The 12933-nt window shown below is 43.7% G+C and overlaps 1 protein-coding gene across 1 annotated transcript; it reads right to left on the bottom strand.

Annotated features, from left to right (window-relative positions):
- Positions 1 to 2435: 2435 nt before the first annotated feature.
- Positions 2436 to 4401, bottom strand: LOC110510080. Its single transcript, XM_021591403.2, has 2 exons — positions 4051 to 4401; positions 2436 to 3167 (listed from the first exon to the last, which is right to left on the bottom strand). The coding sequence occupies exon 2, from the start codon at positions 3145 to 3147 to the stop codon at positions 2629 to 2631; it is 519 nt and encodes a 172-aa protein (XP_021447078.2). The 5' UTR covers positions 3148 to 3167; positions 4051 to 4401; the 3' UTR covers positions 2436 to 2628.
- Between the last annotated feature and the right edge of the window lie 8532 nt (positions 4402 to 12933).

Below are 12933 nucleotides of genomic sequence, written 5' to 3'. Positions count from 1 at the left end.
GCTAGGAGTCATCAGGCCAGGTAGTCCTGATCCTAGCGCTCAGGTCCTCTGTGATGGGAGGGAGAGAGAAAGAACTAGATGGAGCATACTTAAATTCACACAGGACACCAGTCTCCCGGCACATAGACTATTGCAGCATAAATACTGGAGACTGAGACATGGGTGGGTCAGGGGACACTGTGGCCCCGTCCGACAATACCCCCAGGCAGGGCTAACCAGGCAGGATATAACCCCACCCACTTTCCCAAAGCACAGCCCCCACACCACTAGAGGGATATCAGCAGATCACCAACTTCCTACCCTGAGACAAGGCTGAGTAAAGTCCACGAAGATCTCCTCCACAGCACGAGCCAGAGGGGGCGCAAAACCAGACAGGATGATCACATCAGTGACTCAACCCACTCAAGTCGAGTATAGTGAAAATAGCCTGGCACGACATGATGCACCCCTCCTAGTGACAGTATCAGCATGGAAGAGCACTACTAGGGTCAAAACCAGGATGACGAGAAAATGAGAGACTGGGGAAAAGCAGGAGCTGAGACAAAACGCTGGTTGACTTGAACAAACAAGATGAACTGGCGCAGACAGACAGAAAACACAAGTATAAATAGGGGAGAAGTGGAGAAGGAGGGCGACACCTAGAGGGGGGTGGAGACAAGCACAAGGACAGGTGAAACAGATCAGGGCCTGACAACATCGGAGAGATAGGTAGGAGCAAGTCCATGTAATGCTTTGTAGATTAGCGGTATAACCTTGAAATCAGCTTTAGACTTAACAGGAAGCCAGTGTAGAGAGGCTAACATTAGAGTAATATGATCACATTTTGGGGATCTAGTCAATATTCTAGCAGCTGTATTTAGCACTAACTAACTAACACTAAAGTTTATTTAGTGCTTTATCCAGGTACCTGGAGAGTAGATCATTGCAGTAGTCTAATCTTGAGGTGACAAAAGCATGGATTCGCTTTTCAGCGTAATTTTTGGAGAAAAAGTTTTTGCAATTGTAAGATTGCAAAAGATGGAGAAAAAAACCTGCTCTTTTGTGTAGTCTCAGTACTATGATAGGGTCTAAAACCAGGCTGGAGCATTTCTAAATAAATTATTTGTCTTCAGGAAGGCAGTGAGTTGCTGAGCAAAAGCTTTTTGTACATTTGTTTTAGTGGAATGGGAGTTTCGATATAGGCTAATAAATAGTCAAAGAAAATTCCGTGTCAAGGTTTGACTTTTTCAGGACAGGCTTTATCACTGCCACTTTTAGTGAGTCTGGCACAGATCTGGAGGATAAGGAGACATTTATTATGTTCAACATAGGAGTGCAGAGCACAGGAAGTAGCTTTTTCAGTAATTTAGTTGGAATAGGGTCCAGTAGGCAGCTGGAACGTTTAGAGGTCATGACTATTTTCGTGAATGATTATAAAAACTTGTGTCTCCATTGATCTTAGGTCCTGGCAGTTCTGTGCAGACTGAGGACAACTGAGTTTTGGAGAAATACACAGATTCAAAGAGGAGTCTGTAATTTGCTTTCTAATGACCATGATCTTTTCATCAAACACGTTCATGAATTCATCACAGCTGAAGTGAAGTCAGGTGAAGTAAGTGAAGTAAGGAAAGGGTAAGTGGACGAGGGTGTGTTTTTTATGAGTTTGACCTGCAGCCAGGTTTTCAATTTACTCTTGAACATTGTAATAGTAGCACAAGGTGCAATTTCGAAATTGGGTAGTGAATCAGTTGTTTTCCTCTTGTCATGTTAGTCATTGTTAACCTTAGTGAGATATTTATAACCGATCAACTAGCCCATATTTAATTAGCTAGCTTTTGTAGCCCATTGATTTTGTTGTAATGTTTGAGTCACTCAGTTAACCATGAACACATATAATAAATGGCAAAATGTGTAGAATTGCAGGAAATAAGCTTTAAAATGTCAACAAGAGTGGTGTGAAAAGTTTGTGTCATGGACAGTGCTTGTGATGAAATGGGGGCATGAGGGAAAAAGTTTTTGAATCACTAATATATACTTTGTAATCATGAGTAAACATGCAGAGTTTGTATCTATATACTTTTCATCATATATACAGACTAGATTTATGTGGTTAGTTATATAGTTAATGTAACACAAGTATTTATTTTAGTCATATACTAGCAGTAACCATTTAAAAGTGAATGTATTAAGTATTTATTTTAATAGTAACTGAATCTGTTTATGTGGATTTATTAAGATAAATATCTCATATTACTATATTGTATTAATGTTATTTATTAATTGTCCACTCATCTCTCATACACACGTTTCTGTAGGCAAGCCAAGTGTCCTCTAATGTGGTAGCTCAGGTTGACCACTGGAGGCTGATAATTGTGCTGTGAAGGAGACAAGACTTCTGTGACTTATACCTTTGTGCGTGTGTGTGCGTGTGTGTGCATAAAAATAACAGTCACCAATACAGTTGATAAGAATATATTGTAAATACAGTCCATTGATTAAGAACAATACATCAGATGTTTTCATTAAGTTTAAAAGAAGCCAAGCACATCTGTGGCCCTGAAGCCTTATCTGTAGGCTATAAGAGAACTAAACAGGTGGAATTAATACATCTCCACAGAAGTGGACCTCTGGGCTCTGAGTGGGGGTGTGTCACTTGCTGAAGTCCCATTCAAACTTGGAACCAAACAGAGAAATGGATGTTTTCTTCCCAATAGAGAATCCTGTACCCAGAAATTGTGCCTCGATCCCATCCTTGCCTACTCCAAAGCCTGTATCAGCTGCCAGACGCACTGTGGCTGTCGCCTTCCCGTGGGACACAGAGGCACCTAGGAGCTCAGCTGTGGCCATGGCTTTAACTCCTTCATTAGTTATCCCAGCAGCAACACCGGCGCTGGGCAACCTGCCCTCCACCTTCAACTCGCCACCGAGGTCTAAATGAGTCTTTCCCAATTCGTAGTCAAGGTGCCCACTAACTCCCCTTTCCTTCGATGCCATACCACCAACACCCATGTTGGCCAACTTGGTCACCGACCTCACGCCACCGATGTCCAATTCACCCTTATACACTCCTGCCTCCCCGTGCCACTCTCCTTCCCTGTCTACCTCGTGGTCATACATCGTCTCAATGGATGCCTTTACAGGTATACTTGTTTCCTCGCTCCTTTTCATCTCTTCAATGGCAGTGATGACTAGAAAAAACACAAGACAGATGTGGGCACAGGAGAGAGATAGAGAGAGAGAGAGAGAGAGATTGAGAGAGAGAGAGAGAGAGAGAGAGATGGATATGTAACAGCAACAAAAGTAATAGAATGACATTATGGATAAAAGAATGGCCAGTCTATGAGATCAACATGGTTGGGGTAGGGGGCAGTATTGGGTAGCTTGGATGAAAAACGTGCCCAGATTAAGCTGCCTGCTACTCAGCCGTAAACGCTAGAATATGCATATAATTAGTAAATTTGGATATAAAACACTCTGACTTTTAAAAAACTGTTTGAATGATGTCTATGAGTATAACAGAACTCATATAGCAGGCAAAATCCTGAGAAAAAATCCAACCAGGAAGGTTTGTAGTTTTTCAACGATAAAGTGCATATTTACATCCAAAAATCTCAGTTTATATTGGTGCTTTACGTTCAGTAATGTTTTGCTTCCAAAACATCCGGTGATTTTGCAGAGAGCCACATCAATTTACAGAAATACTCATAATAAACATTGATAAAAGATAACATACAGTAGGCCAACTCATTCTGTTCTTCTAAAATACATTTTCTTCACATCATAATGTTTATTTAGACCTGACTAAAATAAATAATGCTAAATGTGTTTACGTTAAAGGTAAATTACAGTGAGACCGGCAGCCTTTTGCATGACAATAACCGTCTGACAAAATGTAATGACCGCCACAGCCCTAGATACAACTCAATATTAGGAAGGTGTTCCTTCCTGTATACTCAGTGTACACAGTCATCCTTTTCTTTTTTTTACAACCCCAACCTCACAAATACTTCTCCACATAGTGTAAGTGTGGTGACTAAAAGTTTGTTGAGAGTAGTTTAGTTTGATAATTACCTTTCTGCTCAGTCTGCAGCTGTTCTCAGGATTGGAATATTGAAGTGGATGTGATGTCCTGCTGTTGCTGCGCAAACATTTATAGTTAAACTTCTCTCATTATTAGCCCATGAAGTCGAACCAACCAATTAGAGTACACGGTTTTATCAGAGGAGGGGACAGGAAATGGATAGGCTGGGTACTAAACGGTTTAGCTAACATACCTCTACTTGTACAGTATAAACGGGAAAAATAAACAAAAAAGAAGTGGGCCCCCAACATCCCATCCCACTCCTCCAAACCCACCTAACCAACATGTCTCCATCCTCTAGCCCTATTCTATCAACACGCTTGTAGTCTGCGTCTTAGACAAATATGTTAACTTGGACTCTTACAATAACTCTGTAAAACCCAGCAGTTATTTTAAGAAGTAGAAAGTGAAAGTGTGGGAGCAACAGACTCTATTGGGGCTGTCCCCCCCAATCCCCTGTGGCAATTTGAACTTTGAACTCACTGTTACAATAACTCAGTCAAATCCAGCAGTGATTTCTAAGAAGTGGAAAGTGAAAGTGTGAGAACAGAACAAGACTCTCTCGTGTGTGTGGACATGTTTAACTATACTTCTGGGGACCAAACATACTTTGACACAATAAGTGTTTCTCGTGTGAAAAATAGCTTAAAGTCTGAGTACAATCCTCTCCCCTGTAACCTTTTCCCAGGTCGTTGTTGTAAATGAGAATGTATTCTTAGTCAACTTATCTGGTACCAGAAGGGTTAAATCAAAAATAAATAAATGTCTGCAAGAACATAAGGGGAGTGTACCCTTTTGACCTTTTATTGAAACAGTTTTGTTGGTCTTTTGTAGGCTTCAAATGATGAGAAATGTCTGGCCGTCTGGGTTCGAGGGGGCCGGGTGAGCCTTCTGGGGGCCGGGATGGCCGATGGGCTTTGGGAGGCCAAGAAGGCCGTCTGGATTTGGGGGTCCGGGCGTATGAGCAGTAGGGGGCGGCGGCGAAGGCCACTGTACAAGGGAGTGTTCAGGGGGCATGACACGCTGGTCATTGTAGATGGAACGCTCTGGGGGTTTGGTCCAATGACCAGTGGAAATACAGGGGGAACACTCTGGAGGGGTGGCACGTTGGGTTCATGACTAGGTGTCTGGTATCCATCCCATCTTGGCTGGGGATGGTTGTAGCTGGCTGGCTGCTCAGGGTAGGCATAGGGAGCCTGGTAATGCTGAGCTGGTTGTTGGACTTAGGACTGGTAATGCTGAGCTGGTTGATAAGCTGGAGCCACTGGGATTGGTGCTAAATAAGGTTGGGCTGGGAGCTGAGCTGAGCTGGGGTCAGGTAAGGTTGGGCTGGTAGCTGAGCTGGGGTCAGGTAAGGTTGGGCTGGTAGCTGAGCTGGGGTCAGGTAAGGTTGGGCTGGTAGCTGAGCTGGGGTCAGGTAAGGTTGGGCTGGTAGCTGAGCTGGGGTCAGGTAAGGTTGGGCTGGTAGCTGAGCTGGGGCCTGGGCTAGGGCCTGGCCTGGCTGGGTCAGAGGCTGATGGGGCTGAACTGGGGCGTGGGCTGGATCCTGGTATAGCTGGGCCATGTGCTGCTAGGACTGAGCAGGGGGCTGGAGCCTGGTATAGCTGGGCCATGTGCTGCTAGGACTGAGCAGGGGGCTGGAGCCTGGTATAGCTGGGCCATGTGCTGCTAGGACTGAGCAGGGGGCTGGAGCCTGGTATGGCTGGAAGCTGATAGAGCTGAGCTGGGGTAGGCCTGAGCCGGAGACTGGTAGGGCTAAGCCGGGGTAGGGCTGACCTGGAGATTGGTAGGGCTGGGGTGGTAGTGCCCAACGGAGGTCAGGGGCCGACTGGGTTCTAGAATACCATTGAAGTTGTGGGTCTGTCCAGTATACTGTATGTAGACTTGACTTTCTGACCTTTACTACAGCCCCTGGGTCGGACCAGGTGGTAAGGTGGCGAGGTAGCGGATGATGGTGGAGCCTGTAGGCCGCTGTGCTGGGATCCATGGGACTGGGGGATAGTGCTATCTAATCCGTAGGACTGGTTTGATCTACCCCTACTCGTGGTGCAAACTGGTCTCTAGAGGGTTATGTGATATATCCGGGGGCGCTGAAGTACCGGAACAGATTGAGAAAAAAAGAGTCAAACAATGTGGCAGCCTGCTGTCTGTGGGGGTAAAACGGAGAGCACTCTGCAAGGTGCTATTAATTCAAAGCATTTTAGACGTCACTGCAGTATGCCACATACTTGAGTATAGCTGCAGGCCTTACACAAGTCCAATTTTCTAATAGCCTAATTTTCTAGGCGTCAGTGTACATGGACATTTAAACAACACCCGCCATATGCACAAATACTCAGCAGTGGGGCTCACAAGACCCACATTTCATATAATTTTCAAGACACCAATGTAACAGTAGAACAGTTATCACAATATCAGAAGATAACTTCAAATAAAATATATCTCTATAGGCTACAGCAGAACACACATATGAGAATATATAGGCCTCCTGCCTCTGTGATAATATGAAGCACATGTCATATTCATGTTCTTTGCTGGAAAGGTAAAGGGGAAAAATGTCCTACCTTAGTTTTCAAAACCTCCCACAATGACTCTCCCCATGTCAAGTCCATTTACCTCCTAAGAGTCAACTTGCTCAAGGCCATGTGCGGGCATGTGGCTGTGATGTTTAGCCTCCTTCTAAGGCTGTTCTGAAGACTGGCTGTAGTGTGTATTTACATTTTTGTTTGTAGGTTGTCCTCTTTAGCCTTGTCTACAAGGCTTGCTGCCACCAAATGCGCCTTGGTTCAGGCATGATCAAAACCTTTTTTCTGAGGGCTCTTTGTTGTTTTTGTCTTTTACATCTGATGCATAGAATGTTAATTCACTGTACATTCCACCCACTCTTTTGCTAGTTAAGAGAATTGCCTACCTCCCAGCTCCAGTCTCCCTCACCCGCTGAGTCTGACTAGCTAGGAGGCCTACTAGCTAGTGGAGGTGCTGATGCTGAACTGGTTTGATTAGCATCGCCTTCAGGAACAGTTTGCCCCCCACTCCTCTCCCCTGACGCTGACAGTTCTCTGGCTCGTTCTGTTTTCGATTCACCATCTTTCTCTGGATTTTTGGGCTTAAAAAATGTCATCCCTTGATTCTCTTTTCTTATAAACTTTTATTTGGTTTTACCACAATTCAAAATCAGTAGGGAGACGACTAGACTACGTGACGTGATTACGTCGGGACCTCTTCACTAACTGACCAGCACTACCAAGACCTGTGTCAAGATCAGTCACTTACCCTACTGGCCATCCCCATAACCTCAATGGACAAATAAGAGAGCAGGTCTGGAATCAGTGTAGCAGGATAGGATGATTACACAGAAGGATCACAAGGCTTTTACATGGTCTTTCTGGGGGGGCGGGAGAAATAACGAGGAGGCAACTTGATTTAATGCTGATTGCTTTTATTAGAATGTTACAGTGCGAACAGTGAAATAATCAATAAATCATGGTTCAGGATATAGAACAAAAACAGTGGAATCTGAGAGGCAGGATCCGGCTCAAATTAAGCACTGCTTTTGAGCTTTTATTGAAAAAGGCTTGTTGGTCTTTCGTCGGCTTCAGATTATGAGAAATGCTTTAGCAGGAAGATGGAGTACTTATTTTTCACGTCTTGTGTTAAAACGTTGGCCAGATCTTTGACGTGTTTGGCTTGGGAACTCGTGTGACGTTCAGCACACTACAATGCAGCATTGGGAGAAGGAACTTTAATCAAGATTCTGTTATAGACCGCAGCACACATGAATCACTCAGTTGCAATTTTGGGATGTAAATCTTGGGACAAACGCAACATTTTGTTTGATGCATGCCAGCAAAGCCACTACACATCACTAAACTATACATTAATTGCACTATAACGGTGACAACCGTTGCTCACAAACTAAATACAGCTGTCCTGACAGCGCAGCTTTCCTTTCAGCACCATGGAGTGAATCCTTACCACCGTTACACCTGGCTAATAGCGGTAACTCATCTGACAGCGAACAGTTCATTCAGCCTCATTTACTGACTTTTTAAAGCCATAGCTGTTATGGCTGACTTGTTTAAACAAATGTGGTTTCTACTGATTCCTTGTGGATTTGTGTAAGTCGATAAGAACCTCAATATCCTTCAATAAATACGAACGGCAACATGAGTTTAGAATTTTGAACTATACACAAACATTACATTTTTGTTCAGTAAATTCACAATGTTCTTATATCATTAACACTTAGCTCTAAGAAGAAGCAAGTGGAAGCAAACAAGCTGCGATGAGGTAGGCCTATTCGTTCAGCAATTTCAAAATGGACACCGACAGAAATACAGATAGATTCAGAGAGACGTGCTTAGCCTACCATTTGAAGTATTTTATTAGGCCTGTGGGGTCTAAAAAGGAAGTTAAATACAATCATGAGGATCCACTTTTGTAGACAATATACAGATACACAGACACCGCATTGCACAAACAAAGCAACTCTCGCAATATCAACTGGAATTACATGGTCTATTACTTCACTATTTGTTGAAAACAAATACTTGAATGAGAAGAGACTGTTAATGGCAAACATGGTTACAGACTCAACATTATATAGTATCCCCTCATGAAGAAAAGCACGAGCTGATTTATGCAGCAGCATACAAGACATTTTTGGACTCCCCGTTGTTGTGCTCACTTGAACAGGAAGGTGCGGTGGTCCTTCTTGTGGGCAAATTTTGTCATCAAAGACAACTGGGAACTCTGAAAAAAACAAGGTCGAATCATGACGTCAGTGATCTTTTGGTTGGAGCTCAAGAAAGAGGCCCGAGTTCCCGGCTTGGAATTTCCCTGTTTATTTCAGAGTTCCCAGTTGCCTTGAACTCAATGAAGTCTGAGATTCAGGTCGAGGTTTCTATTTGTTTTGAATGCGGCAGAAGTCATGCTGGATTGAGAGCATGGCCAATGTATTCAACATTTTCTGAAACATTGTGTTGCGAGTGAATGTTTATGCTTTCAAGATTGGAAAAGAGACCATTGTAGACAGATGTTTTAAATCCTAAAAACCCAGACCATTTACACCCTCTCCAATGAATATCAGGCAGGGCAAGCAAAATAGTGATTGTTTTGCAAAGCCTGCAGTTAGCAACTGATTCCTTCCAAACCACTCATTGTTGTATTTGCGATTTCCGACTTGTGTAATGTTTATGTCCAATGGCCGATGATTACCGATACCTTTATCTATAATGAATCTTCATATGACAAGGATTGAAGAGGTTTGCCAGTAGACTGTCGATGTGATTTATGATGACGACTGCATGTCTAGCTTAGTAGCTATGATTTAGAAAGTAACATGATCAATCCAATCAAAGCTACAGTAGATATGTGATTTGACGTAATTTATCTGTAGCTAATTACCTCGTGCTTTCTTGGATGGGCACTTCTAATGTAAATACATGGCAGCACCCTGTAGATTCTGCTGTGAAGTTTTGTCCCCATGAGTGGCAGATCACTGAGCCAATCACAGCACAACTAGAGAAGATTACCAACACCTATATTCCTCTGGCTGACCCTCCACCTGTAACGGCTTTCTTCGGTCGAAGGAGAGGAGGACCAAAATGCAGCGTGGTTAGAGGTCATGGTGTTTAATAAGAGAAACTAAACATGAACACAATTACAAAATAACAAACATGGCAAAAACCCAAACCAGTCCTATCTGGTGCATAGAACACATAGACATGAAACAACCACCCACAAACCCAAACACAAAACAAGCTACCTAAATATGGTTCCCAAACAGAGACAATGACTAACACCTGCCTCTGATTGAGAACCATATCAGGCCATACATAGAAACGGACAAACTAGACACACAACATAGATTGCCCACCCAGCTCACGTCCTGACCAACACTAAAACAAAGAAAACACAAAATAACTATGGTCAGAACGTGACACCACCACAGAAAGGACTGAGCTAGGCTGAAACACCTGCATTTTGGAGCTGCCTTACTCAAGAAAGAGACCATATTTGTATGCGGCTTTATTAACTCAATATAATTTTACTTACATTGTTTGCAAACTGATATGTGACATGAATTAATGCCCAAATAACATATTGTTATAATTTTAGCTAAACAGGTGGGGCTCTGCCACTGGAATCACTCGATTCCCAGTATTTTGAATCGGTATAACATGATGGCACCGGAGGGGATGGCTGCCGTTTTACCGTCCCCTAACCAACTAGACAAAAAAATCAGCGTTGTTTGTAACTTATTTTTTAAAATTATTTTGTACATAATGTTGCTGCTACCATGTCTTATGATGGAAAATAGCTTCTTGACATCAGAACAGCGATTACTCACCTCAAACTGGACAAAGATGTTTTCTTTAACGAGTCTGACGCAAAGAATATTCTGCTTTCTCAAGATCAGGCCCAAATCCCAGTCATTTGCATGAAGAAAAGACAGAGAAAAAGGGGGCGGAGATTGGACTGCCTTCTGAGAATTCGTAGGCGAGTGAGTAAACCTCCACTGCCATCCGTTCTATTGGCCAACATTCAATCATTGGAAAATAAAATGGACGATCTACGATTAAGTCCATCCTAACAACAGGACATTAAAAACGGTAATATATTATGTTTCACCGAGTCGTGGCTGAAAGATGACATGGGTAATATAGAGCTGGCTGGGTTTGACGTGTATCGGCAGGACAGAGAAGCTACGTCTGGTAAGACGAGGGGCGGGGGTGTGTGTCTTTGTCAAAAACAGCTAGAGGGCGATGTCTAATATTAAAGAAGTCTCAAGATATTGCTCGCCTGAGGTAGAGTACCTCATAATAAGCTGTAGACCACACTATCTATCGAAAGAGGTCTCATCTATATTATTCGTAGCCGTCTATTTACCACCACACACCAATGCTAGCACTAAGACCAGACTCAACAAGATGTATAAGGCCATAAGCAAACAAGAAAATGCACATCCAGAAGCGGTGCTCCTAGTGGCCAGGGACTGTAATGCAGGCAAACAAATCTGTTTTATCTCATTTCTACCAGCATGTCACATGTGCAGCCAGAGGGGAAAAAAACCTCTAGAACACCTTTACTCCACACACAGAGACACATACAAGGCTCTCCCTCGCCCTCCATTTGGAAAATCGGACCATAATTATATTCTCCTGATTCCTGCTTATAATCTAAAACTAAAGCAGGAAGTACCAGTGACTCACTCAATACAGAAGTGGTCAGATGACACGGATGCTACACTACAGGACTGTTTTGCTGGCACAGACTGGAATATGTTCTGGGATTCATCCAATGGCCCTGAGGAGTATACAACCTCAGTCACTGCATCTACATCGTCGTCCCCACAGTGACCGAGTGTACAATAAGATATCAGTCGCAAATGGGTCTTCCAAATGGACAATGACAACAAACATACTTCCAAAGTTGTTGGCTTACGGACAACAAAGTCAAGATATTGGAGTGGCCATCACAAAGCCCTGACCTCAATCCTATAGAACATTTGTGGGCAGAACTAAAAGAGTGTGTGCCAAAACTCACCCAACTCATTGTGGGAAGCGTGTGGAAGTCTACCCGAAACGTTTGACCCAAGTCAAACAATTTAAAGGCAATGCTATCAAATACTAATTGAGTGAATGTGAACTTCTGACCCACTGGGAATGTGATGAATAAATAAAAACTGAAATAAATCATTCTCTCTACTATTATTCTGACATTCACCATCCTTAAAATAAAGGGGTGATCCTAACTGACCTAAGACAGGGAATTTTTACAAGGATTAAATGTCAGGAATTGTGAAAAACTGAGTTTAAATGTATTTGGCTATGGTGTATGTAAACTTCCGACGTCAACTGTACATGTTTCAAGAAGACCACCATAATTCCTCTGCCCAAGGAAGCGAAGGTAACCTGGCTAAATGTTTACCGCCCCGTGGCACTGAATTGCTTTGAAAGGCTGGACATGGCTCACATCAACACCAACATCCCAGAAACCCTAGACGGCCCCAACAGATCCACAGATGACACAATCTCAATCGCACTCCACACTGCCATTTCCCACCTGGACAAAAGGAACACCTATGTGATAATGCTGTTCATTGACTACAGCTCTTCGTTCAACACCATAGTGCCCACAAAGCTCATCACTAAGCTAAGGACCCTGGGACTAAACATCTCCCTCTGCAACTGGATCTTGGACTTCCTGACGGACCACCCCCAGATTGTAAGTGTAGGCAACAACACATCCGCCACGCTGATCCTCAACACTGGGGCCCCTCAGGGGTGTGTGCTTAGTCCCCTCCTGTACTCCCTGTTCACCCATGACTGAGTGGCCAAACACAACTCCAACACCATCATTAAATTTGCAGACGACACAACAGTGGTAGGTAGGGCTGATCATTACAGACAATGATGAGACAGCCTATAGGGAGGAGGTGAGAGCCCTGCCAGTGTGTTGCCAGGACAACAACCTCTCCCTCAGTTTGAGTAAGACAAAGGAGATGATCGTGGACTACAGGAAAAGGCTGGCCAAACAGGCCACCATTAACATGTAGTGGCTGTAGTGGATTGGGTCGAGAGTTTCAACTTCTTTGGCCAACAAACTATTATGGTCCAAACACACCAATACACTTGTGAAGAGGGCACAACAACACCTTTCCCCCTCAGGAGACTGAAAATATTTGGCATGGGTCCTCAGATCCTCAAAAAGTTATACAGCTGCACCATCGAGAGCATCCTGACCGGTTGCATCACCGCCTGGTATGGCAACTGCTCTGCCTCCGACCGCAAGGCATTACAGAGGGTAGTGCGTATGGTTCAGTAGATCACCGGGGCCAAGCTTCTATACCAGGCGGTGTCCCACTCTTC

This window comes from Oncorhynchus mykiss, chromosome Y (genome assembly GCF_013265735.2).
Source record: "Oncorhynchus mykiss isolate Arlee chromosome Y, USDA_OmykA_1.1, whole genome shotgun sequence".
In the NCBI taxonomy this organism is placed as follows: domain Eukaryota; kingdom Metazoa; phylum Chordata; class Actinopteri; order Salmoniformes; family Salmonidae; genus Oncorhynchus; species Oncorhynchus mykiss.
This window is presented reverse-complemented; position numbering and strand designations above follow the sequence as displayed.